Source organism: Triturus cristatus, chromosome 5_1 (genome assembly GCF_964204655.1).
Source record: "Triturus cristatus chromosome 5_1, aTriCri1.1, whole genome shotgun sequence".
In the NCBI taxonomy this organism is placed as follows: Eukaryota; Metazoa; Chordata; class Amphibia; order Caudata; family Salamandridae; genus Triturus; species Triturus cristatus.
This window is the reverse complement of record NC_140587.1, coordinates 289,377,704-289,405,138: the sequence shown is the minus strand read 5'-3', so window position 1 is coordinate 289,405,138 and position 27,435 is coordinate 289,377,704. Positions and strand designations below refer to the sequence as shown.

Sequence of the window (27,435 nt, the reverse complement as noted above, 5' to 3'; positions counted from 1 at the left end):
GTCAGATGAGGACAGGGATGAGGAGGAGGAGGATAATGATCCCCCTCCAGTCATCCCTGGGAGAAAAGGGCTACCATACCCTTGACTCCAAGAATCAACGTCTGGGAACCTAGAGACCACATAGGTGGACCAGGTCTCAGAGAAAACACTGGGGCACCCCCCAGTGAAGAGGACAGCTTTCTAGCAAAGCTGGCCAAAAGATTGGATCTAGAGTCCAGACTCCTGGCTCTAGAGAAAGAAAGAAAGGAGATGGGTTTAACACCCATCAATGGTGGCAGCAATCCTAAAACTAAGGATAGGGAGGAAACATCTGATCCTAAAATCCCCAAAGGGATTGTCCCTAAATTTGAGGAAGGTGATTACATCACCAAATGGTTCACAGCCTTTGAGAGGGCTTGTGAAATGAGAAGAGTAAAGAAACCTCTCTGGAGGGCACTCCTGTGGGAACTGTTTTCTGGTAACTACAGAGACAGGCTTTTGACCCTCTCTGGGCCAGATGCAGGGTCCTATGACCTCATGAAGAAGACTCTGATTGAGGGATTTGGGCTCACCACTGAGGAGTATAGAATTAGATTCAGGGGGGCTCACAAAACCCAGACCCAGTCCTGGATTGACTTTGTAGACTACTCAGTAAAGACACTGGATGGTTGGTTAGCTGCAAATAATGTGCATGATTTTACTGGACTTTACAATTTGTTTATGAAGGAACATATACTAAGTAATTGCACAAATGAAAAGTTGCATCAGTATCTGGTAGACCTAGGTCCACTTTCTCCCCAAGAATTTGGAAAGAAAGCAGACCACTCGGTCAGAACAAGGGTAACTAGGACATCCACTGGGGGTGACCAAAATAAAGGGGTCACAAAGCCTCCCCAGAAGAAAGAAAGTGAACCCCTTAAGGATAAATGTAAGGAGTCCCAGGTAGCCCCCCAAAAACCTGTCCAGGAGGGTGGGCTCAAAGACACCTCACAAACTAAACCAGGGTACCAAGGTAAGAATTGGGATCCCAACAGAATATGGTGTCACAACTGTCAGAAGTCTGGGCACCACACCAAGGACTCTAGCTGTCCTAAAAACAAGATCCCTAGTACAGCTCCAGGGGTGACTAGTGTAGCCCCAGAGGTTGCCAGTGTAGCTTGGGAGGAAGGGTCCTCAGATGAGGAAGTCCTCCTAGCTTTCAACTGGGGAATTGGCCCAAGAGGCAAGCTGGAGATCCCAGAGGGGAGTAGACCCTTCCACCACCTACTGGTGAATGAAATAATAGCCACTGCCCTGAGGGATACCTGTGCCAGTCACACTGTGGTGCATGACAGGTTAGTACTCCCACACCAGTATGTCCCAGGGGAAACAAGGAGAGTAAGGACTCTCCCAGGGGGGAGTCACTGTTAGGCATGTGGCTGTAGTGCCCCTAGCCATAGCTGGGTCCCTTAGATGGAGAAAGGTGGTAGTCAGTAAAGACCTCCCCCTTGACTGTCTCTTGGGGAATGACCACTTAGAGGTGGATCTGAGCCAAAGGGAGGTACTGGCCCAATGATAGGCCTCGCCCAAGAAACCTGGGGGGGGGGGGGGGCTCACCCTGCAGTCAGTGCAGCTAGGCCCCAAAATAGTAAGAAGAAACAGGGTAGGAAAGGTGGGCAACTGTTAGCCACAGTTCCAGAGGGCCAGGGAGATTCTATCCCAGTGAGGGAAAACTCCAAAAGTGGCACTGGTAAAGCCCCCCCTAGCCAACAACAAGACGTGACTAGTCAGGCAACTGTCCAGCCTGAGTTGGTGGCTCCTCAGTTGGCAGAACAAAGGGTGGAGGAAGGGTGTTCACTACAAAGTATAGTGACCTCCATCCTAAAACAACAGACCAACACCCAAGACCCAAAGAGTCCTGTAAGATAGCCCCTTCACTTGCCAGTCAGGAGCTAAAGGTGTGGTTCTGGGCACTGACAGCTGTCAGCAGCCTCTGCTGGGTGTTAACCTTCATGGCAGCCCTATCCTTGGCATGGTGGCCTAACCCCTGCCAAATAACAAGTTAGGCCCCCTGACCTTATTGGTCATGGTGGGTCTGCTCAAGCTGTGGGTATGCTGGGCTTTGCCCTGGCTAAGTTAGAATTTGCAGAGGTATGCACCTCTGAACCCAAAATAAAAAGACGGGATGAAGACACTAAAGAGCAAGGAGAGGAGCTTGGGGAATTAGGCCCTGTAACTGTTGAGGTAGGCCAGCTCCCAAAAGGGACTGACCTGGATGAAAGGATGTAAGGTAGGGTAGGCCCTGCAACTTTCAAACCACTTCCCCAACTCTTCCTCGCCTGAAAGACTAGATAGACTCACCCAGCTTTGGCTGAGTCTCCTGGCCTTTAGTCTGGGGGGCTTGTGTGAGAATGTGTTTTTTTTTTTAAAGTAAACCCCCCCCTTTGTAATTTTTTGTTGCAAGACTACTGATGCTCTTTGACTTGGTGTGCCCTGGACTCCTGCCAATCAGGTACCCAGGGCCTGTGTTCCTTCCCTAAAAACTGCCTAACAGCCAGAACCCAATTGGCATCTCTGGTCACATGTCAGCCATCATGACCTCAATCCACTCTGGAGCACCGACGGACCCCTGCCTCCACATCATCTTCAACCTGGGACCGAAGGAAATCAGCAGTGCACTCACCAACATTCTTAACTCAACCATCCCCTTGGGCAACATACCCGGAGAACAAGTTACTTACCTTTGGTAACAATATATCTGTAAGAAACATTAGTTAGTTATGGATTCCTTACCTTAGAATTACCCCCAGGCGTCAGACTGGATCCGGAAAGTTTTTTTATCAGCCGTACCTCTGCGCATCTGAAGGTGGCATCGGTCGGCTCCGTGTCTGTCGTTGGCGTCATGTCTCCGGGATGACGTCGCAGCAGCTACTTAGATGCCCCCCTCGCGCGCAGACATCAGTTCTGTACATGACTTTATGCGTCAGAAATGCAGAGCCATGCAAGACACTGACCACTGGTGCACCAAAGTAGGGCCCTGAAAGGATAACCTTAACCCTAGAAATCAGTTTGCAGGACGGGGAGGATGGGTGGGGGCGGTAAGGAATCTATAACTAACTAATGTTTTTACAGATTTATCGTTACCGAAGGTAAGTAACTTATTCATCTGAAAGAAACACGTTAGTTATAGATTCCTTACCTTAGAATAGATACACCAGCAATACCAACCCTGGAGAACAGAACGACCAAAGAAGCCTTCTCTCCGGAATTGACTGTCCAGGCAGTAGTGCTTGGTGAACGTGTGCAGCGATGCCCACCTAGCCACCTGACAGATGTCGTTTAGAGGAATGCCTCGTCCCAGAGCAGTAGTGGCCGCCGTCGCCACTGGAGGTTCCTTCTTAGCAAGAGAATAGCATGTTTTGATACACAAGATGACCCATCGGGAGATAGTCCGCTTGTTTACGGCCCGACCTTTCTTGGCAGCCACGTACCCAACAAAGAGCTGGTCATCCACCCGGAACTGTTTGGTGCGATCCAGATAAAAGGAAAGTGCCCATTTTGGGTCCAGACGGTGGAGCCGCTCTTCCTCTTTCGAAGGATGTGGAGGAGGAAAGAAGGTGGGCAAAGTGATGGTCTGCCCGATGTGAAAGGCAGGGACACCCTTGGGCAGGAAGGATGGACGAGTCCTGAGAACTACCTTGTCCGGATGGACAGAGAGGAAAGGAGGCTTAGATTAAAGAGCCTGGAGCTCAATCAATCTTCTGGCAGATGTGATGCCAACCAGGAATGCAGTTTTTAGCGTTAAAAGTCTCAAAGGAAAGTTGTGAAGTGGCTCAAAGGGAGCACACATCAAATAAGACAAGACTATATTCAAGTCCCATAGAGGCATAACCAAAAGGAATAGGAGGAAAGAGATGAGTTATGACTTTTAAGAAACGATTTACCACCGGGGACTTGAAAAGAGATGGCTGATCTGGAAGCCGAAGGAAGGCAGAGATGGCCAAGAGATAGCCCTGGATAGTGCCCAGAGCAGAGCCCTGCTGGGTCACAGAAAGAAGGAACAAGAGAACTTCAGAAAGAGGAACAGAGAGGGGATCCACAGCCTTTGCTGTGCACCATGTCACAAATTTGTTCCACCAGCAGTTGTATACCATCTTAGTGGAGGTATGCCTGGCTGCCAGAAGGACATCACAGACTTCGGGAGGCAGGTCGAAAGATGTCAACTGCCACCACTCAATCTCTATCCAAGGAGGTGGAGGCTGGACAGGTGTGGGTGGAGGACCGTCCCCTCTTGCTGCGACAGAAGATTCTCCCGAAGAGGCAGATGGGTCGGAGGATCGATAGCCATGTTGAGCAGCTTGGGATACCAGACTCTTCGTACCCAATCCGTAGCCACAAGGACGACTTAGGCCCAGTCAGCACTCTGGGCAGAAGTTGTATAGGCGGAAAGGTGTACAACAGACCGCAACTCCACTCGCGACGAAAAGCGTCGCCTAGCGAGTGCCGGCTTGGAAATTCCAACCTGCAGAATTGCTGACTTTGCGCGTTCTCTTCGGTGGCGAATAGATCTAACCAAGACTCTCCTCGCTGTCGAAAGAGACTTTGCCACCTCCGAGTGAAGACGCCATTCGTGATCAATCATGCACCTGTGGCTGAGTTCGTCAGCCCTGGCGTTCAGTTAACCTGCCAGGTGTTGAACCACCGGGGATATGCCCTTATGTTCCAGCCATGTCCTGAGGCGGAGGACCTCTTGACATAAGGTCCATGACCCCACCCCGCCCTGTTTGTTGCAGTACCACATGGCGGTGGTGTTGTCCGTGAACACATGCACTACTCTTCCTCGGACAGAGGGAAGGAATGCCTTGAGTGCAAGTCGGATCCGCCGGAGCTCCAGAAGGTTGATATGGTGCTCGGACTCCGCCGGAGACCAAAGGCCTCTGATCTCCGCCTCTCCCATGTGACCGCCCCATCCCAGAAGGGATGCATCCATTACCACTGTGTGTTCTGGTTGGGGAAGGGAGAGGGACCTGCCGTTGACCCAATCCTGGTTTGTGAGCCACCACTGCAGCTGTTGAGCAGTGCCCTCTGAGATCTGAACGCAGTCGGACAGATTCCCATGATTCTAATCCCACTGGAACTTCAGGTCCCACTGCAGAGCCCACATATTCCATCTGGCATGATCGACCAGCAGGATCCAGGAGGCCATGAGGCCCAGCAGCCTCAGGGTCATTCTGACCGAAACCCGGGATAGAGGCTGAAAGATCGGAATCATAGCTCGAATATCCCGTACTCGCTGTTCAGGAGGATAGACCCAAAACTGCGCGTGTCCAGAACCGCTCCGATGAAGAGGAGCTTCTGAGAGGGACTCGGGTGTGACTTCGGCACATTGATTGAGAATTCCAGCGAATGTAGGAGGTCTGCCATAGTCTGGAGGTGGGAGACGACTGCTTGGGGCGAGCCCGACTTCAACAACCAGATGTCGAGATAGGGGAAGACTGAAACCCCTGATCTCCGCAGAGGAGCTGCGACCACCGCCATCACCTTTGTGAACATCCGAGGGGCGATGGTAAGGCCAAAGGGGAGCACGGTAAACTGAAAATGCTCTTGGCCTACCGTGAACCGCAGGTAACGCCGGTGGGCCGGCAGAACAGGGATGTGAAAGTAAGCGTCCTGCAAGTCCAACGCTACCATCCAGTCTTGCGGGTCGAGGGCAAACAAGACCTGAGCAAGCGTCAACATCTTGAACTTCTCCTTCTGTAGGAAGCGGTTGACGTTCCTGAGATCCAAGATAGGATGCAGGCCCCTGTCCATCTTGGGGACAAGTAGTGGGAATAACAACAACGACCTACCTCTGGGACAGGAACGCGCTCGATGGCTCCCTTGGCCAAGAGAGCCGTAACTTCCTGCTGGAGAAGCGCCAGGTTATCCTCCGGCATGCAGTGGTATTGCGGTGGCATGGCTGGAGGGGTAGCCTCAAAGGGGAGGGAGTAGCCCCAACGGACTATCTGCAAACCCACCTGTGCGACATGATGGTGCGCCAGGAGGGAGGTGATGGCGGTTCCTGGCGTTTGATGGGCATTAAATGTAAGACTAGGAAGGTTTGGAGGTGGCTGCAGAGGGGGGTGGGGGAGTGGGGGGGGGGTTGGTGGACTGGCCCGCCAGTTGGGCCACGGAACCACAACAGTTGTTCCCACGTCCCTGGCCGCGCGAAGGCTGGGTAACTTGCTGCAGCCTGTGGCTCGGCTCGGAGCGTGACGTAGCAGGGCACCCCTTCCGTAGCCATGAAAGGGGCGAAAAGTGGACTGTGTGGGACGACTGGAGAGTCCCAAGGACTTGGCCTTGGTACACGAGTCCTTGAAATGCCCTAAAGCGTTGTCCGCTTTGTTTCTGAAAAGGCGACGGCCATCAAAGGGCATGTCCATGAGGGTATTATGGACATCCCCAGAAAAGCCAGTGGATCTCATGCAGGCATAGCGTCTAAGAGCTACTGATGTAAAAATCGTTCTACCCAGAGAGTCAACAGTATCCAGTCCACAATGGATGGTAAACATGGCCGCATCCCTCCCGGTGCAATAGCCTGGGAGAGCACTGTCCGTGCCTCCTCTGGACACTGAGGCAGCACCTGCGCAACCGAGTCCCACACAGAGTGCGAATAACAGCCCAATAGACATGCGGTGTTTAAAGATCGCAGTCCCAAGCTGGCGGAAGAGAAAATCTTCTTTCCAAAATGATCCGGCTTCTTGGATTCCCTTTCCGGTGGAGCAGTAGGGAACATGCTTTTGGAAGTTGAGCCTTAGACCAACGAGCTCACAGGGGTGGGGTATTGGGACAGGAAAGTGCGGTTGCTCGGAGCCGGGCAGTGGCATCGGGCAATCCTCCTATCCACCGGAGCCCCCGTGTTGGGCTTGGTTCAAGTGCCCAAAAGGACGTCAGTAAGGGCCTCGTTGAACGGAAGCAGAGGCTCCGAAGAGCTCGCCACCGGCTGAAGCACCTCTGTCGGGAAGTTAGTCCTGACTGCCTCGGTAGAGAGCTCGAGGTTGAGAGCCTCGGCTGTCCTACGCAACACCACTGCGTATGAAGCTCCCACCACCGTAGCCACGGTAGGAGGAGACAACATGCCAAGATCAGGGGAGGTGTCCAGACCACTGGCATCCCCCAGTTCCTCTCTCCAGTCCTGCTCAGATTCCACCTGATCAGCTAAAGGGTCTCCTGACCCCTCCCAGTCATCCTCCTCATCCTCTGGGTGCCAATCTGGCTGAAAAGGGACCCCAGGAGTCAACAGGGGCACAAAAACCCCTCTCTGCTTTGCCGTCGGGCGACGTCGGTTCGGCGCCGGGTCCACGTCAGGATGGAGGCCAAGGTCGATGCCGGCCGGGAGGCCGACTGGCGTCGAATGCTGTAATGGTGCCGGTGGAAACGGCGCCAGTGGAGGTGTAATGAGGTCAACCGGCACCGATTCGGATCCAAGCCTGGATCCAAGGGGGGCCTGCGGCGCCGTGGCCGGAGCCGTCAGCAGCTGTTCCGCAGAGCCCGAAGGCGCACCAGTGGGTCCGGTCCGCCTGAGGATGGCATGCATCGGCTTGTAGAATGTACGAAGCTGGGCGGGAGTCGCACCGAGTCCCGGAAAAGGAGGGAAACTGGGAGTCAACTCGTCTGGCCTCACCCACATCCCTTGTCAGGTCAGCCGACTGACGAGGAGACGTCGAAGAGCGACAAAGCTTCTTCAACTTCTTCTTATGCTTCGACTTATCTGACTCCGAGTGCGAAGACTTCGATGACTTGGACGAATGGTGTTGGTGGCTCCACGACCTCGAATGGCATGGAGCCAACTGCCGGTGCTCAAAGAGCTTTCAGGACCAATCCCGCAAGCCTTCAGCGCCATCGACCGGCAGTCGGAGCACGACTTGGGGTCATGGTCGCGCTCCAGACAAAAAAGGCACACTCGGTGCAGATCCGTCACCGGCATCAGTCTGTTACAGGAACCGCATGCTTTGAAGCCGGGCATCCCTCGTGCACCAGGAGTCAAAGACTCAATAAAAAGAAAAAGTCAGTCAAAAAATGTTTGTGAGGTACAGCTGCCTGGCGTGGAAAAAGAAAGAACTGACATCAGCGTGCAAGGGTGGTGTCTAAGTAGATGCCGTGATGTCATCCCGGCGACACGACGCCAACGGCGGACGCGGAGCCGACCGACACCACCTTCCGATGTGCAGAGGTACTGCTGCCGAAAAAAAATTCCGTATCCAGTCTGATGCCTGGGGGTAATTCTAAGGTAAGGACTCTATAACTGACGTGTTTCTTTCAGATACATGGAAATAAGCACAGCTTAAACCCCTCCTAAAAAAACCTCCGCTAACCCCGCAAACTCAAAACACGACCCCATCTTGCTGCTTTCCTTCCCCACAAAGGTCCTGGAGAAAGCCGTCAATCCGCCAGCTCAACACCTTGAAGGAAACAACCTACTCAACGCCTCCCAATTCAGCTTCTGATCCAACCACAGTACCGAGACTGCCTTGATTGCTGCAACTGACAACATCAGATCCCTCCTCAACTGAGGTAAGACAGCAGCCCTGATCCTCCTTGACCGCTCAGTGGTCTTCGATACTGTATCTCGCCACACCCTCCTCACAACAACTCCACCACATCGGTCTCTTGGGTAACGCCCTCAGGTGGATCACATCCTTCCTCACAGGATGCACTCCGAGAATCTGCCTACCGCCCTTCACCTTCAAGCCCAACAGCATCATCTCTGGCTTCCACCAAGGCTTCTCCCATAGCCCCACCTAATTCAGCGCCTACATGACCCCGCTGACCAACGTCATCTAAACCCATGGTAACATCAACTTCTAGGCTGACGACACCCCCTCTCTCGTAGTGTAGTGAAGACTGCTATTTATATACGTACAATGCTAAGTTAGCACAACCGTGTTAGATGTAAGAAAGCCATCGTTCCACTTTTGCTGCTTTTGCACACGACACTGTAGTTACATGTTATTAATTAAGAAATGCTTGCTCGCCTCTGCTTCACATGAGAACTGCCTGTTGTTCACATCCCTAACAGTGAGCTGCGACCTTGGTCTGAACATTGTGTAAAGAAACAGTCTGGGTCGCTAGACGGTGCATGTTGTTGGGTTCAGGTTGATCGGCTCACTATTTAGCCATAACATGCACGCAGCTGCAAATACCTGAAAGTCGAGTGCTTTTAATATTGCAGGCTGCATGCTTTAGACACATTCGGAAGAAGAGCTTTCCCAGGAGCAGAGTATAGCTGATCCTGTGATGTGATTCCACTAAGCTGATCTTTACGGTATGGGGTTCCCCATTCAAGCCTAAAGACCCTCTGTTAGTCTAATAATAATAATAATAAATAGCGAAAGGAAGGTGGCTGTAACCCACTGTCATTTTAGTATGATTTCTCCTTTCATTTTCTATGGTATTGTAACTATGCTGATGGTTTTGATTTTAATCATTTGTCTGCTTATGTTAGCCAAAGTACTGCATCTTAGGACACAAGGTTTATAAAATAAACTCTTTAAACTTTACCGTGTCTCTGTGTACTCTTGTTGTGGACTGATATGAGAATAATTACGAACAGGTATTGCTGATTCCCACCATTCCTGAGAATACACTAAGTCGCTTGTTCTGGGTTGTCTATACATTGGGACCGCCGAGCTAAAACTCGGATAACAAATGGGACACTGATGCTGGTCGGATAAGGGGTTCTGGGTTCTGAGGTGAGTTTTTGGTACACCACAATTCACTGAGGTCCTGGTTTCCTGTGCATAGTTCTGTGCATAAGCAGAATCCCTGCAACAGTAGAAGACCCTGCCACCACTAGATCCAACTTCTGGAACGCCATGTCCAACTTCGCCGACTGGATGAGGTCCAACTGCTTGAAGCTGAACACAGACAAGATGGAAGTGCTTATTGTCGGGAGGAACACCTCACTGTGGGATGACACATGGTGGCTCACCAAACTCTGACCCGCTCCAACCCCCACCACACTTGCAACCTCAGCATCATCCTGGACCGCAAACTCACCATAAAGCTACAGGTCAATGCAGTATCCTCCTCCTGCTTTCACGTCCTCTGCATGCATCGAAAAGCTTTCAGATGGATCCCCGTCAACTTCAGGAAAACAGTCACCCAAGCGCTTGTCACCAGCTGACTTGACTACGGAAATACATTCCATGCCGGAACCACCATCCAATTCCTCAAGCGACTACAGACCATACAGAATACAGCAGCCAGACTCATCCTTAACCTCCCCAACCCCCACCTCAGAAGCCTCCACTGGTTCCCTACCCGGAAGAGGTGCCAGTACAAGCTGCTAACTCGCGGCTACAAAGTCCTCCACAACATCGGACCAACTTACAGCACCCACCCTCCTGACTTTCCACCAACCAGCCAGACAACTCCGCTCTGCATCCCTTGCACACGTCCCCCTACATCTGAGGAAGCTGCAGTGGAGGTCGTTCATTCTCATACCTTGCTGCCAAGTCCTAGACCGACCTCCCCTCCACCTTTGAACCTCACCCGCTGATTTCAGGAAGGGACTCAAGACCTAACTCTTCGGCTAAAAGACTTAAGGGACCTAAGCACCAAGATACCCCAGGGGTGATAAGCTGCGCTATATAAATACTGCTTGATTGATTGATTGTGAGCTGGTTGGTGGACGTGGTGGTGGACAAGGTGGTGGACACTCCACGACCAAGGTGGTGGACATGGTGGTGTTGGTGGACGTGGTGGTGGATGTGGTGGTGGTGGATGTGGTGGTGGTGGACGTGGTGGTGGTGGACATGGTGGTGGTGATGGTGGACATGGTGGTGGTGATGGTGGATGTGGTGGTGGACATGGTGGACGTGGTGGATGTGGTGGTGGACGTGGTGGACGTGCTGGTCGTGGTGGATATGGTGGTGGATATGGTGGTGGTGGACGTGGTGGTGGATATGGTGGTGGCCTTTTTGGTGGTGGTGGAAGTGGATATGGTGGATATGGTGGTGGACGTGGTGGATGTGGTGGTGGTGGGCATGGTGGTGGTGGTGGGCGTGGTGGTGGTGGACGTAGTGGTGGACATGGTGGTGGACATAGTGGTGGTAGACGTGGTGGTGGACGTGCTGATGGTGGTGGACGTGGTGGTGGACAAGGTGGTGGACATGGTGGTGTTGGTGGACGTGGTGGTGGATGTGGTGGTGGTGGACGTGGTGGTGGTGGACATGGTGGTGGTGATGGTGGACATGGTGGTGGTGATGGTGGATGTGGTGGTGGACATGGTGGACGTGGTGGATGTGGTGCATGTGGTGGTGGACGTGCTGGTCGTGGAGGAGATGGTGGTGGACGTGGTGGGGGATGTGATGGTGGTGGACGTGATGGTGGTGGACGTGGTGGTGGTGGGCGTGGTGGTGGGAGACATGGTGGTGGGGGATGTGGTGGTGGATGTGGTGGTGGACGTGGTGGCAGTGGTGGTGGGCTTGGTGGACAGTGCGGTGGTGGACGTGGTGGTGGACATGGTGGTGGACATCATGGTGGTGGACATCATGGTGGTGGTGGACGTGGTGGTGGTGGACGTGGTGGTGGTGGACGTGGTGGTGGTGGACGTGGTGGTGGAGGACGTGCTGGTGGTGGGGATGTGGTGGTGGTGGGGACGTGGTGGTGGTGGACGTGGTGGTGGTGGACTTGGTGGTGGACGTGGTGGATGTGCTGGTGGTGGACATGGTGGTGGATGTGGTGGTGGATGTGGTGGTGGACATGGTGGTGGCTGAGGTGGTGGACGTGGTAGTGGACGTGGTGGATGTGGTGGCCGTGGTGGATGTGGTGGTGGTGGACGTGGTGGTAGTGGATGTGGTGGTGGACGTGGTGGTGGTGGATGTGGTGGTGGGTGTGGTGGTGGTGGACATGATGGTGGTGGACGTGGTGGTGGTGGTGGACGTGGTGGTGGTGGACGTGGTGGTGGTGATGGTGGACGTGGTGAAAAATAGTGAGAAAAGGTAAAAGCCAAACACAGAGTGAATGATAAAAAAAAGGAAGCAAGATAGAGCACGAGGGAAGAAGTGATGAGAAAACTGTCACAGTAAAAGCAAAACACAAAGTAAATGATAGCTGTGCACGAGTGAATAACTAATGCTGCTATTTTGAAGCACACGAGTGCTTGTCACAGTAAAAGCAAAACACACTGCTGGCACTTCAATCGTGTGTTTGTGGGCCCGGGAGTGGTGCGTGCGTGCGCAGCCGGCTCTTTTTGGAAGCACATACTCGTGCTTGTGGGCGCGTCCCTGCTCGCTCCCGCAAGGTGGATGCCGCCACAAGCACGAGTATGTGCTTCTAAAAAGAGCAGTGCGACGGCAAAAGGTCCTCCTATGCAACGCATGTGCGCTGCGTAGGCGAGACCTAAAAAAGCCTATGTATACAGAAGGAAAATGCTACTTACCCGTATGCATCTGTTCTTGGCATGTAGAGCTGCAGATCCGTACACTGTGCATTAGATTGCCATCTGGTGTTGGGCTCGGATGTTTGCACTTTGTTGTCTTGGAAGAAGTCTTTTGTAGTCACGAGATAAGCGACTCCTCCCTTGGACGATAGTGCACATGGGCATCGACTCCATCCTCAGATTGTTTTTCGCCATGATGGGAAATGATGGAGTCAGTAAGAAGATGTGAATGTATCTAATTAAGATGATACTGGAACGGATATAGGTCCCGGGGAGGCGGGCGGGCGTGTACGAATCTGCCGCTCGACATGCCAAGAACAGATGCATACAGGTAAGTAGCATTTTCCATTCGTGGCATATGAGCTGCAGATCGTACACTGTGCATAGACTGTACAGCAGTGTCTCCACTAGCGGTGGTCACCTGTATCCGCTGCAGTAGTTTGAAAAAGTGTTTTAAGAACAGCTTGGCGTATGGAAGCTTGTTGCTTAGCCTGCACGTCAACACAACAGTGTTTGGTGAGGGTGTGTGGTGTAGACCATGTTGCTGCTTTACATATGTTATCTAAGGGGATGTTCCCTAAGAATGCCATGGAAGCCCCTAGTTTGCGTGTTGAATGAGCTCTAGGGGGAATTGTTAATGTGCGTTTAGCCTTTTGGTAGCAGATTTGAATGCATTTTACCTGGCAATCCGAGCTTTGGAGATGGGGTTACCCTTATGAGGTGGGGAGAAGGCCACAAACAGTCGTTTTGTTTCTCGAAAGGGTTTAGTCCTGTCGATATAATAAAGTAGTGCCCTTTTAACGTCTAGTGTGTGAAGGGCTCTCTCTCTGCTACTGAGTCGGGGTTTTGGAAAAACACAGTTAACTCAACTGATTGGTTAAGATGAAAATCCGAGATGACTTTGGGAAGGAATTTTGGGTTTGTTCTAAGAACCACTTTGTTGCAATGTATTTGTAAGAATGGTGCTTGTATGGTTAAAGCCTGGATCTCACTTACTCTTCTGAGAAATGTAATTGCGACAAGGAAAGATATTTTCCATGTGAGGAACTGAAGTTCACATTTATGTAGGGGTTCAAATGGGGGACCCAAGAGCCTTGTAAGAACAATATTTAAATTCCACACCGGAGAGGGTGGTAATCTTGGAGGAATTATTCTTTTAAGGCCCTCCATAAAGGCTTTAATTGCTGGCACTCTAAATAGTGACAAGTGTTGATATTTTGTAAATAAGCAGCGAGTGCTGCTAGATGTAATCTTATGGATGAATATGCCAAATAACATTTTTGCAAGTGTAGCAAGTAGCAAATGATGTCCTGGATGGAAGCATCCAACAGATCAATATGACTGTTGTTGCAGTAGATGACAAATCTTTTCCATTTTGCTGCATAGCAAGCTCTAGTAGTAGGATGTCTGGTTTCTTTAATGATATTCATACAGTCCGGCGGAAGGTTAAGATAACCGAACTCTAGGACCTCAGGAGCCAGATTGCTAGATTCAGCTGACCTGGGTCGGGGTGTTGTATCTCTCCACGGTTCTGCGTTAGCAATGTTGGGGAGAGGCGTAGTTTTTGCTGTGGAACTACTGAGAGTTCCAGTATTGTTGTGAACCAAGGTAGGCGTGCCCATGTGGGAGCCACCAGGATCATCTTGAGAGACTGTTGTCTGAGCTTGCGTACCACTAGGGGAATTAGTGGGAGTGGCGGAAAAGCGTACGCAAACCTGCCTGACCAATTCATCCATATCGCATTGCCTTTGGACAACGGGTGTGGAAACCTGGCGGCGAAGGTTGGGCATTTTGTGTTTGCATGTGTAGCGAACAGATCGATTTCTGGTTGGACCCACATTTGAAAAAAGGGTTGAAGAACTTGGGGATGGATTGCCCATTCGTGTATCTGCTGTGTCTGCTGATTTAGCAGATCCGCAATCTGATTGTGAACTCCTGGAAGGTGTTCTGCAAGCAGGTATATGTTTTGTGGAATGGCCCATCTCCAAATGCTTTGTGCGAGCTGGGACAGCTGCAAAGAATGCGTGCCCCCCTGTTTTTGTACGTAATACATGGCCGTCATGTTGTCTGTCCGCACTAGGACAGTCTTGTGCTGTACATGTACCTGGAAAGATTTTAGTGCTAGGAATACTGCTAGTATTTCCAGGTGATTGGTATGGAGCACTTTTTGTTGAGTGGTCCATTTGCCTTGAATTGTATGTTTTAGGAGATGGGCTCCCCAACCGGAGAGTGATGCGTCTGCTGTTAGCACTATCTGTGGAACGGCCGCCCTCTGGACAGGTTTTGTGTGTTCCGCCACTGCAGAGAGCGAACCAACACCAGATCCATAGATTGTCCTTGGGCCTGGTTCCACGGACGTGCTAGGCATTCCTGTAAGGGGCGCATTTGAAGTCTTGAATGAGGTACGATAAAGATGCAAGAGGCCATCATTCCTATGAGTTGCATGAATACCCTTGCCGGGAGGGAGTGCTTCTGTTGAAATTTGGTGATTAGGGCTTGCAAACTGGCTTCCCTGGCTGGAGTGATATATGGCAGAGCTCTGGAGGTGTTTATTGTGGCCCCTAGATACTGATGTATGTGGGAGGGCTGAAACTGTGACTTGGTGTAGTTTACTGTGAATCCCAAGTTGTGTAGTAGCTGGATGGTTTGATGAGTGTGATGAACACACTGTTTGTGAGACTTGGCTTTTATCAGTCAGTCGTCGAGGTATGGGAAGACATGGATTTGTTGTCTTCTCAAGTGGGCTGCTACTACCGCCAGACACTTTGTGAACACCCTGGGCGCGGTGGTCACCCCGAATGGAAGGACTGTGAACTGGTAGTGTTGTCCGTCCACCATGAATCTTAGGTATTTTCTGTGAGTGGGGTGAATGGGAATATGAAAGTAGGCGTCTTTGAGATCTAGTGTGGCAAGGAAGTCGCCTTGTTGAAGTAGTGGAAGGACCTGTTGAAGAGTGATCATGTGGAAATGATCTGACAGTATGTAAAGATTAAGAGGTCTGAGGTAGAGTACTGGCCTGAGGGTGCCGTCCTTTTTGGGGATTAGGAAATACAGCGAGTAAACCCCTGTTCCTTGATGCTGTAAGGGAACTGGTTCTATTGCCTTCTTTTGAAGCAGTGAGAAAACTTCCTGCTTTAAGAGCGTGAGATGTTCTGTGGACATTGGATGCTGTTTGGGTGGTATGGTAGGTGGGGTTGCTGTAAGTTCCAGTCAGTAACCATACTGGATAATCTGTCTTACCCACTTGTCTGTTGTGATGGAGTTCCAGACAGGCAGGAACTGTGAAAGCCTTCCCCGACCGGAGTGGAATGGTCTGGGGGGACAGGAGGGAAGTCACAGCTTATTAGCGGGGGAGGTGCGACTGTTATTGTTACCTCAGCCTCTCCCTTTGTTGTTATTTCCCCTGTATCCTCCTCTAAAACATCCTCTGTTGGGGGATGTTTGGGTTTTTGAAAGAAGAGGAGGTAGTGTCTGTTCCCATGTTTTTGGATGCTCCTCTATAAAAGGAGCGACAAAAGGAACCACGTGTAGATGGAGACTGTAAGGCTCCCATGGATTTGGCCGTCTCTGTGTCCTTTTTCATTTTCTCCAGAGTGGCGTCTACAGCCGGTCCAAAAAGCTGTTCCTGATTGAACAGCTGGTTGAGGATGGTGGTTTATACCACCTGTTTAAAGCCTGAAATGCGTAGACAGGCATGTCGTCTGAGTAGCACACTAGTGTTAATGGACCTAGAGGCTGTGTCGGCTGCGTCAAGGGCACACTTGACTGAGGCGTTGGTTATTAATTTGCCTTCCTGAATTAGGTCATTTGCCTGCGTCTTGTACTGATCAGGTAAATGTTGCAATAGGGTTTCTAGTCTGTCATAATGAGCTCTATCATACCTAGCAAGTAATGCTTGGGTGTTAGCTATGCGCCAGTGATTGGCTGCTTGGGCAACAACTCTCTTGCCAGAGGCATCTAGCAACTTAGATTCCTTATCCCTAGGTTGTGCGTCACCGCAGGTTTGGGAATTGGCACGTTTTCTAGCGTTAGACACCACTAGTGAGTCTAGGGGTAGCTGCCCTTTGATGTAGGTGGGATCATCGGGGGCAGGTTTGTATTTCGTATCAATCCTAGGATTGAGAATTCTAGCTGTCACTGGGTCTTTGAATATGTCTGGGGCATGTTTAATTACCCCTTTGAGCATTGGCAGTATTTGAATAGATTTCTGCGACTGTTCAAATGTGTCTAGGGGGAAATCCTCATCTGCAGGGTCTGAATACATGTGAACGCCATGGTAGGTAACACGCTGCCCAAATCCAATATTGTCATCTGGGGGAGATGGTTTTGTTGGATATGGCTGGGGATCTGGGAGGTCTGTGGGATCTATTGGGTTATTATAATCGTCCCAATCATCCTGTGATGTGTCCATATCATTGTAAGGGTCAGTGAAAGGGTCATTGTTGCCTCCCCCTACATCGTCATCATCATCATCGTGTGGTGGTGGTGTATGTGGTGGAAGTGTTATAGGCTGTGGAGGTGACAGAGGTATAGGAGGAAGAACAGGAGAAGAGGGAATAATAGGTGAAGTGGCACAGTCTTTTTTCTTCAGAGGCACTACAGAAGTGTCTGTTGTGTCCAGCTTCCTCTTCTTGTGTAAAAACAACAGTAGATGGATTGAATGCAGAACAATGTCATACATTCACCCCAGTACAGAGATCTGGGCCTAAATCCATAGTTTTTTTGCTCACCATGCCATTCCAGTTTGAACACAGCCATATGCAAATCAGTCTTGACCCTGTGCCTCACGGGAACAGTCCAGCCCAAACTGCCAAGCCAGGTCCTCCCTGGACTGGAAACCAAGCATCCTAGGACCGGTGTCGGAGTTTCACCCCTCTTCAGCCATGATGTATGACATTGTTCTGCATTCTGTCCATCAACTGTTGTTTTTGCATTTGTCACCCTGAGTGGGACGGGTATGCTCAGACGTGAGGACCTGGCTTGACAGTTCGGGCTGGACTGTTCCCATGAGGCACAGGGTCAAGAATGATGGATTTAACCCAGATCTCTTGACTGGGGGTGAATGTTTTGATTTGTTCTGCATTCCGTCCATCAATTGTGTGTCTTTTTCTTTCTCGCCCTAAGTGCGCCAGGTATGCCCAGACGTGGGTCCTGGGCTCACTATGCCACTGGAATCAAGCTATCCTGGCTGAAGAGGGGTGAAACTCCAAAACCGGTCCTAGGATGCTTGTTTCCGGTCCAGGGAGGACCAGACTTGGCAGTTCGGGCTGGACTGTTCCCATGAGGCACAGGGTCAAGACTGATTTGCATATGGCCAGGTCTAAACTGGGGTGGCATGGTGAGCAAAAGAATGATGGATTTAACTCAGATCTCTTGACTGGGGGTGAATGTTTGATTTGTTCTGCATTCCGTCCATCAATTGTGTGTCTTTTGCTTTCTTGCCCTAAGTGCGCCAGGTATTCCCAGACGTGGGTCCTGGGCTCACTATGCCACTGGAATCAAGCTATCCTGGCTGAAGAGGGGTGAAACCCCGAAACCGGTCTTAGGATGCTTTTTTCCGGTCCAGGGAGGACCTGGTTTGGCAGTTCGGGCTGGACTGTTCCCATGAGGCACAGGGTCAAGACTGATTTGCATATGGCCAGATCTAAACTGGGGTGGCATGGTGAGCAAAAGAATGATGATTTAACCCAGATCTCGTGACTGGGGGTGAATGTTTTGATTTGTTCTGCATTCCGTCCATCAATTTTTTGTCTTTTCCTCTTCTTGTTTGACACAGCGCCCACACGTCCTGTTTTGGGGTCAATATGGAGTTTTTTCTGCTTGGGATCGTCGGGATCCGGTCGAAAAAGTTCTTCCTCCTCGATAACCGCTTTCGGCGCTGACTTTTTCGGGTCCGGACGGGGTCGAGATTTGTGCTTCGAGCCCTTTAGAGTCCTTTGGCTTGGCTATGGAGATTGAAATCTTTCTCGATTCCGAAGGGTTTGGTTATGGATCCGAAGGTTTTTCTTTCAGCGTAAAAGTGGTCAGAGCCGATTTCTTTTTGGGAGTAGGTTGCTCTCCCGGCTTCGGGGCCGAAGGCGCTTAGGGGTCGGGAATATGCAGTTTGCTCAGTCCCGAGCTACCGGAAGGCTTGTCCTTTATCTGCGGAGCCGAGGGCGGGGCTTCTGAAGTCTGTGTTCGGTCGCGACTGGGACCAGCAGGCGAAGTCTTGACCAGGGCCTTCTTTTTTTTGGGGTGGAGTGGGGGTGGGGGCAGTTGTACTCACTCGTTGACCAGGAGTGATGTGGTCGTCTGAGTCGTCTGCTTCGGACACGATTTCCAGATCTTCGGAATCTTCCTCTGGGACATCTGGGACTTCGTCGAAGATGTCCGCTGGTGCCGGAACTGTTCTCTGCGCCATGATGTGTCATCGAGTTCGGCGATCACGGATGGTCTTTTTCGATCGAAAGGAGGCGCAGGCCTGGCAATTGTTCTCGTCGTGTTCTGGTGAGAGACACAGGTTACAGACCTTGTGATGGTCACTGTGTGGGAATTTCGCTCAACACTGGGGGCATTTTTTGAATGGAGGCCTTTCCATGAGCTGTAGGCCCGAACGGCGTCGATAGGCCCAGCGGCCCGCATCGACGACCGGAATCGAATAGTTGAGATGCGCGTCGAAGATCACATGATCGAAAACAATACCGGAGAGTTCTAGAGAGTTTGCGCGTCGAAAAAGTTTGAATAACAAAGTTTTCGAACCGGAGCGCAAAAGTTACATCCGAACCCAATGGCGGAAAAAACAATCTGAGGATGGAGTTGATGCCCATGTGCACTATCGTCCAAGAGAGGAGTCACCTATCTCGTGACTACAAAAGACTTCTTCCAAGACAACAACAAGGTGCAAGCATCCGAGCCCAACACCAGATGGTGATCTAATCTAATGCACAGTGTACGATCTGCAGCTCATATGCCTCAAACACATTGTAACAATAGGGTTGAAGCATCAAAATAAGGGATTGAAACGATGCAAGCAGATCTTGCAGGGCTATGTAGATTTTTTTTAATACCAGGATTTGTGTACTATTATTTATAATGCAAGTGTTAACAGTGGGCCTGTCAGGAAAAAAAGACTCATAGGAATCGTGTTGAAGGGCCCTCAAATCAGACAACCATGAGTCTGACCTAAGGTATTCCGTGCCTCCACGAAACTAGGGGCCTGATTTATATCTTGGAGGTGTGGCTACTCCAACACATATCCATACCACCAAGAATGTGGTCCATCCTTTGTTTTCATCACGGCGTAGACAACACCGTCTTCGATTCAATTAAACCACCCCGACAGAGCAAAGGCAGTCGGAGGCTGACCTCTAATTCTGCCCACCTAATTAAGATGTGGAGAATTAGAGGTAAGTTTCACTGCCAGTCATGGCCAGGAAAACCCTGGTGGTAAGGGCCAGTGAAAACTTCAAAATTCTCCCTACACCTTAAGAGAGGACTCCCGTGGCGAGGTGAGTGTTGTCTTTTTTATTTTCAAAATGAAAATCCCACTTCAGGATTTTCTTTTTGAAAATAAAAAAGAAAACAGTTTGCTGCAGGGCACCGTCAAGCTTGATGGATCCGTGCTTCAAAATGAAAAAATAATTTACAAAAACCACTGTGACGGCGGTTCCTAGAAATGCTATAAGAAAGGCCATCAGCAGTCACTGCATACCCCCTGTAGTTAGTCTGGAGCCAGGACAGGGAGGGCATGATGCCTGTGGAGTTCAAAGGGAAACCTTGAGAAGCGTAGCCCACTTCTAAGTCAGAATATTGGACCTCAGACACCAACTCTTCCTAACACTTCTAGACCTGTGGATACTCTGCCAGGAATAAGGGTTGCTGTGCAGCTGAAAGATCTGCAACTTTGCTGTACTACTGCCTTGCTGGACTGCTGCCTTGCTCGGCTGACCTGCTTCCCTCTTGACTGAGTGAGAAGGACTGGACCTGCATCTGTTGAACCCAGGACCCCAAAGTGACTCCAAGGGCTAGTTGGCTGGCCTGAATACAGCCTCAGGAACAGAAGGCTCCAACAACCTTGAACTCATCACCTGACCTCTGCCATCTGTGAGTTCTACCGAGCCAAGTGGTTCCACCTCAGTCCTGGGCTCTTGGAAGTGGGCCTGAAGGTCCTCTGCCAGCCCATCTGTCTAACCAGCAGAACCAACGCATCTCTTCTGCTCCATAACCCTACATAGAACCGTCGTGTTGCCTCTGCTGTGAAGCTTGTCCCAGCTCAAGGACCCCACATTGGCCTCGCAGCCACATTGGAACCGCCCCTGCATAGAGCTCCACTGACGCAGACCTTGTGTTGCAAATCTCTTGATGGCAACCTCGATGACGATGCATGTTCTCGTATCACAGCCTCACAAGTTTTCAGAACCAAAGCATCACCTCAACTGCACAACTCATCCTTAACACCAGACTTCACATTGCAAGCCCTCGCCGACGGGACCCTTGATGACAATGCAGGACCTCGCACCCCCACTTTGCAGCACCATGGAACCGACGCATCACCTCAGCTGCACTACGCATCCCTGGTGCCAGCAATTGCAACACTCCGCAACTCAGATTTAAGGTGCTCTTGTTCAGCGGGCTCAACTGAGTCCCTGTAGCTGACCCGCGCTCCATCGCGGCCAGACTCAACTTGTGACCTTGTCCCAGTCTGGTGCGACCAGATATCCACAGTTGCAGCTAACGGCTTTATGGCACTGTTTTCATTGAAATCTTAAAACTTTCTTATTTCCAATGCTACTGATTGGATTTTAGTTTTTTGTTGTTTTAGTCTTGTTTTATTTATTATATAGTACACCATTTTTCTTAAGATGTGTGGGATACTTTTGTGGTGTCTTTTCACTGTTTTAAGGTTTGAAGTTTTTCACAAATACCCTACATATTCCCTCTGATTTAAGCCTGAGTGCTCCAAGCCAAGCTGCCCACGGAGTGAGCACAGTATAATTTAGTGTTTGCTTGCGACTTCCCCGCAAGGATTGTGGTTCCTGCTTGAGTAGGACTCAACCCCATTAACCAGTGACAGCATTAGTTACATAAATATATAGATATGTTAGAGAACTTACAAGTTGAAAGACTGTTGTAGAAAGCTGACTTTAGTTAATGCATTAATTCTATCAGCTTTGATCCACTAAAACTCTTTTATAACTTAGAAACAACACTAATACATTCAAAAATGCCAACTGAATACTTTGCTGGTCTGATCAATATAGGGATTTACAGTTTACTGGACATTTTTTATGATAACACTAATGGCCAGTATAGTTTCTCACCCAATGACTGAATTATCTTTATCTGCAGGTCCACCTCCTCCTTCTCGTCTGTCCTCTCTTCTTTCTCTTTAAAGATATCATAAGCCATGTGCTGCGCTTTCATATTTTCGTACCTGAAAAAGTGACAAGAGTAGACGTTACCAAATTTCCTTTTACTTAGAAGGTACCGGTAATTGAGGAATCCTGTATTTTATCACATAAATGAAAGGAAGTAAAATACTGGGGCAGGGAACATCCACACTGAAAATAATGAGGAATGGAATTCCAAGTTACAAACAAAAAAGAAGCCTTCACACGGAGATACCCGATGAACAAGAGACTTCCCATGCTAAAGGATGAGAATAGGACTTCTATTGTGAGATAAGGACTATAAGACCTTTGAGTGTAAAGAATCAGACAAGGGGAGCACCTAGGGAAATAAACAGAGGCATCTTCTAAAGGGGAGTGTTGGGTTGACTGCAAATCTATACAGTCTGATATATAAATGATGTGCACCTCAAAAATAAGAATGGAAGAAAGAAAATATACATTGAAAACATCAAACACATAATTCTAGTTCACAACTCAAAATCCATGAATGGTTTAAATAGTTGCCAGGTATTAAGGGGCGATATGGAGAACAGTCTAGGCAATGCACTCAGACCTGGGAGAGTAAATTCTGAGAATTCATGCAGGATGAGTACGGGGTGAAGGCTGCAATTGGATGTGGAATCGACAATGGAAGCAGTTGAAATAACCCACAACAGCAAGAAAGAGGTACTTCAAATTAATGAATCTAAAGCTTCAGCTGGCTTAGAGATGTGCCAGGGCAGGAAAAAAAAAGTCGTAGTCTATAAGGAAATAGTTCCATTTTTTGTTTCATTACTTTTTGTGTATAGCTGTGACTCTTTAGAGCTCCAGAGTCTTTCAGAGCAAAAAGTAAAAACAAACAAGCATTGGCATAGCCAATAGGTCTCGCCTTTGGGACCTTATAAGTGTTTAGTGAGAGCTATTGGCTTTGCCAATGTGTTTAAGCGATGATGTAGAGCAGTGTGGCTGCTGTACAGTAGGTTATAAATTTATAATAAGTGTTATAAACATTTGTGTTACCTTAGATATAATTAAGATATTACGTATAACTGAGCGACTGTATAAAAAAAAAAAAAAAAAGAATTAACATAAAAAATGCCATAACGCATTCCTGGGGGTTGGGCGACGGATAAAAAAAATCCCTCGGACAAGTCAATAATACTGAGCTCTCGTTCTCGACTTTAGTCTGACAGCAGTCCCCCTGTGAAAAGTCTCAACGCCATGTGGCCAGATTAATTCTCAACGTACAAGGTACCTGTTAATTCCATACTGTGCGGATGTAAGGAAAATCGCAAATTCAGGATGGGGGGGGGGGGGGAACCACAATCTTCATACAAGAGTATGAAAAAAATGCTGGCGCTCCTCACAGGTAGTCAAATTTAAAAGCAGCTATGCACAAAACCAAACCAAGCACCACTGGGACCAACGACTTCCCATGGCAGTTTTCTGACCGTCCTTAAATCGGATTGGCTGAGATGGATGTTCAACATTCCAAAGATTAGCAGATAGAATTAAGTCTGGATTCCGCTCAGTGTCCATGTGTGGGGTCTTCTCTCTTTTATCCACAATTAGGGGTGTAGTGGGAAGTTGTCAATTTGCAAATAAATAAATATATAAATAAATAAGTGCCGGTGTTCTCGTCAGGAGACAGCTTCCACCAGCCCATTTCTCCTGTTAGCACTGCCTAACACACAACCAACAAACCCTACAAGTAGCGAGAGGATGGGGCATAATAGCCAGAGCTGCCAACTTCGGAGCTGGGAATCTAGGTTACAGTCTCAGCATCGGTTCAACATCCTGTGATTCTGGGAAAATCACTTAATTTCACGGCGCCTGCCATAAATTAATGTGTCCTTAACTGGTGCTCAAGCACCAGTGTTGATGATTAAGTGTCAGTGGTGAGTGTGGCTGGTGGGGATAGGGGGCGGGCATCAAAAAGCTCTACCTGCCTACTATGAGGTGGTGAAGTGGCGCTCTTTGTAAGGAAGTAATGGGATCTCTAGGTTGCGGTTTGGTATATTGTGCTGATCTGGTGTAGCAGCTGCCCACCTGTGAAACGGCAGGGTTCCGCATCGGCCAGATATTGCTCATGCTGGTACCCGGTCTGCCCTCATCAGCTGCTGTCACAATGACAGGGTGAACATGGTGAAAAGCTGGGTGAGGAACAGATCGCGCAGCACTCACTTCCTCTGCAGGAGGTGTCTCAGGGGATCTGTCATGGTGCACTCTCCCCCTCTCCTCGAGAGCAGAGCAAGGGCAGAGTGGGCGTATTGAGCTGTTTGTGCCCTCAAATCAAGGTCAGGGCATTCAGGAAGTGCGGTCCATTGAATGCAAGCTTATGTTTAGGAATTATACATTTTATAAAACTATTAATTTTAATAAATTCCTGCGGTTGCAAGCTAGTGTGTTACACAGCGATGCTTTCCAGGCTTGGATCGTGCTGTAGCTATTGGGCTCAAGTTAGCTCTCCCACATCTACAACAATCCAGTGATTGAGTTGTGCTGTTAAGAGGAAAACACATTTTGTTTTTAGAAAAGCCCTCACTCACAAACCTAGTTGGTGACATCCTTCATCATTGAGCCCCACCCAAGGCGCCGAGTGCACCTCGGGTGTGCTACAACGCCTGGATAGAGCGGAGCGGGTATTGTGTCGTGAGAGTGCAGTAAAAATGGGTGAGTGAATGTTAAAAAGACTGCCCTAAGGATCCCACGGGGCAAAAATGACTATTTTAATGTATGGGCCCTTGGCAGCGAGTAAAAACGAGAGACGGATATTATGGGAGGTCTAAGGTAACTCCAATATCCTAGTCGATCAACATGTATCAGCCATGCTCTCTTTAATGGTATGTCTTTCTTCAGGACCTATGTGTAGTGCACAGTGAGTGGTCTAAAAAAAGTTGTTTTAAAAGGACCAATTATGTGACACACGCGCTAAGGTGTGGTATGTGGTAGAGGAGTATTTCCTCTAACTGTGCATTCCTGTAGCAAAAAGTAACAGACAAACATACAAACAGAGAAACATTCAAAATACTAATATAGTACATGTTGATGGGTGTTTCAGGAGCGGTGTGTCTGTGCTCTATGCGGGCAATGGCGAAGTAAGGACGGAACGTGGCGTTTAGTGACAGGTTATAACTAGCGCCTGAATCTTATGCGTTACCATGTGGTAATCAATATGCGTATTATGAAGTGCATTAACACATAAGTAAATAAAATCATGGATTCTTACTCAGAGGGTTTTATAATAATCATAATACTCTGAGTAAGAACCCGTGATTTTATTTACTTATGTAATAATTCTATGCATTTCACAATACGCATATTGATTACCCAATGATGAAGCATGTTACCAACTACGTTGGTGAGTGAGGGCTTTTCTAAAAACAAAATGTGTTTTCCTCTCAACGCAAACATACGTTAGGAGCACCTACTCCAGAGCTAGTTCTCTTAGATTCAAACATACATACCAGGAGAAGTGAACTAGCTCCAGTACCTTTCCGCCCTCTCCCTTTGATACTTATCATCGTAGGTAAACATAGCACATACGATCGTCTTGGATACTTACATATTTATTTTTATGTTTTAGTAAAATCGTTGTGTGAAGAAATTATTTGTGGAAGAACTTCCGAACATGTTAATTGTTTAACCAAAACAGGTATATGAATAAAGAAATAAATAAACGCATTGGCAAGCTTTGCCAATGTATTTTTTTTCTTATGACATAGTGGTTGGGGGAGGTGAGAGGTCAGAAGACAACGATGGGAGGGTGGGGGAAATTGAAAATGACGGGAGGGTGGGGGTGATTGAAAACAACAGTGGGAGGGTGGGGATTGAAATCAGTCTTGCATAAACTCACCACAAGCAGATGCTGAGAAGGATCGTGTGCAAATAACCGATGATCACGTAAAGCGGTCCAATATGTTCGGATCAAATTGGTGCTATATAAAGCTGCAAAATACATTTTATAAAAGCCTTGCCAAAGCTTTGACAATGTTATTTTCAAGTGAGGTGGGAGGACAGTAAGAAACAATGGGAGGCTATCTGAGAACATGACGGGCAGCAGGAGGGAGAAAGAAAGAGCAAGGTGGGTGGATTGCCGGAGGAGGGTGATTGGGGGCGGGAGAAACAAGAATGATAGAGGGGGACCATTCTGACATGTTCAGCGGGAGCACCTACGGGAAGTTAATCACTGATTAAAGACATCCAAGCGTGTCTCAGTGGGCACAGATTGAACCCCGGTCAGAGACAGTGGAATGCACTCAATTATTAGTGACACATATAGTTACTGACTCGTGAGCAGCTCCCATAGGCTTTCAGATAACAGAAAAAATACACACGAAAGGGGGGGTTTTACATACCAGAGTCCTCAGTGCTAATGACCAGCTGTGGGCCGGAGACACGAGATGGGATAGGGAAGGGAGGCCTGGCAGGGAAACTGTTAAGAGCTGTGCTGATGGAAAAAAAGCACAGCGGGAGCTGTGTTGATTAAAGAAAACAAGCTGCATGCCTCCTGAATGGGCCAGCCTGTTAAGCGGTGTGTGGTGGGAAAGCTGCCCCGCTCTCCCCCACAGCCTCCTATGAGCTGTATGAAGTATAGCAGCCTGCAGCCTAACTGTGAGCAGATGGGATAGGGAAGGGAGTCCTTGCGGGGAAACTTTTAAGAGCTGTGCTGATGAAAAAAAAGCACGGCGGGAGCCATGTTGATTGAAGAAAACACGCTGCTTGCCTCCCGAATGGGTCAGCATGTTGCCCGGTGTGTGGTGGCAAAGCTGCCCCACTCACCCCTGCAGCCTTCTATGAGCTGTATGAAGTATATCAGCCTGCAGCCTAACTGTGAGCCCTATTAAGCTTTCCACGAAACACAAGGCTGGCTCGCGAGCAGCTCCCATAAACAAGAGCCCAGCGCTGTAAACAGACACCTTGAAAACCCCAGTCATCGACCCCCGACCCCTCCCAGAAGCGCACATAAACGTAAACACCCTTGTTAAAGGCACCCGCTGTGGAAGGAATGCAGCTGCCACCCTGCGTGCTGCTGCTGGCTCCCGAGAGCAAAACGCCGTGGGAGTGAACCTTTGCAGAAGAGGTGGGTCATGCACCAGCCTTTAGACATTTGCGTGCTTTCATTCTTGAAAGACACACGCAAAAGCGAATCTAATGTGTGGGAGGAGTCAGACGCACACTGAGAAGTTCAGAGTGCTCACAAGAAGCCTCCCATAGTGCAGCGAATGCGTGCTGCGCTAGGCTCGACCTAAAATAGCAAGGTTTATGATGCAGCCAACACGTGTTTCGCCCCCTGACAGTGGCCTACTAGCCTGGGGCTTCCTCACGGCGTAAGGCACTTGAATAATTTTAATTCGTACGAAAATGTCGGGGTTCGTAAAAGGAACATCCACTTATAATTCTGCTTGAGGGGTTTATCTTGTAAAGGTGATCTGAAGATATCCATCAATCGGCACGGGCAGGCATATATATATACACCATCAGCCATACATTACATGTCTCCAGGCAACGCACTCAAGGAAAAAAAAGGATCAATACAGGATGAAACACAGCACATACCCTAATACAAACTATCCCGAGTGAGGTCCACACACAATGGTATAAACTATATTCACAGAACAAGACATTCAATTCATATAAGATGGCAAATACTTAGTTCTAAAGACCATGCTATATGGCAGGGCC

At 49.2% G+C, this 27,435-nt stretch overlaps 1 protein-coding gene across 1 annotated transcript in view; it reads right to left on the bottom strand.

Annotated features, from left to right (window-relative positions):
- The window catches only part of LOC146830793 (E3 ubiquitin-protein ligase TRIM39-like), a 180,471-nt gene that overhangs the window by 78,969 nt on the left and 74,067 nt on the right, over positions 1–27,435 (bottom strand). Inside the window, exon 5 of the mRNA XM_085604956.1 lies at positions 21,682–21,794. Coding sequence (XP_085461082.1) covers positions 21,682–21,794 — 113 coding nt within the window. The remainder of the gene's footprint in view (positions 1–21,681; positions 21,795–27,435) is intronic.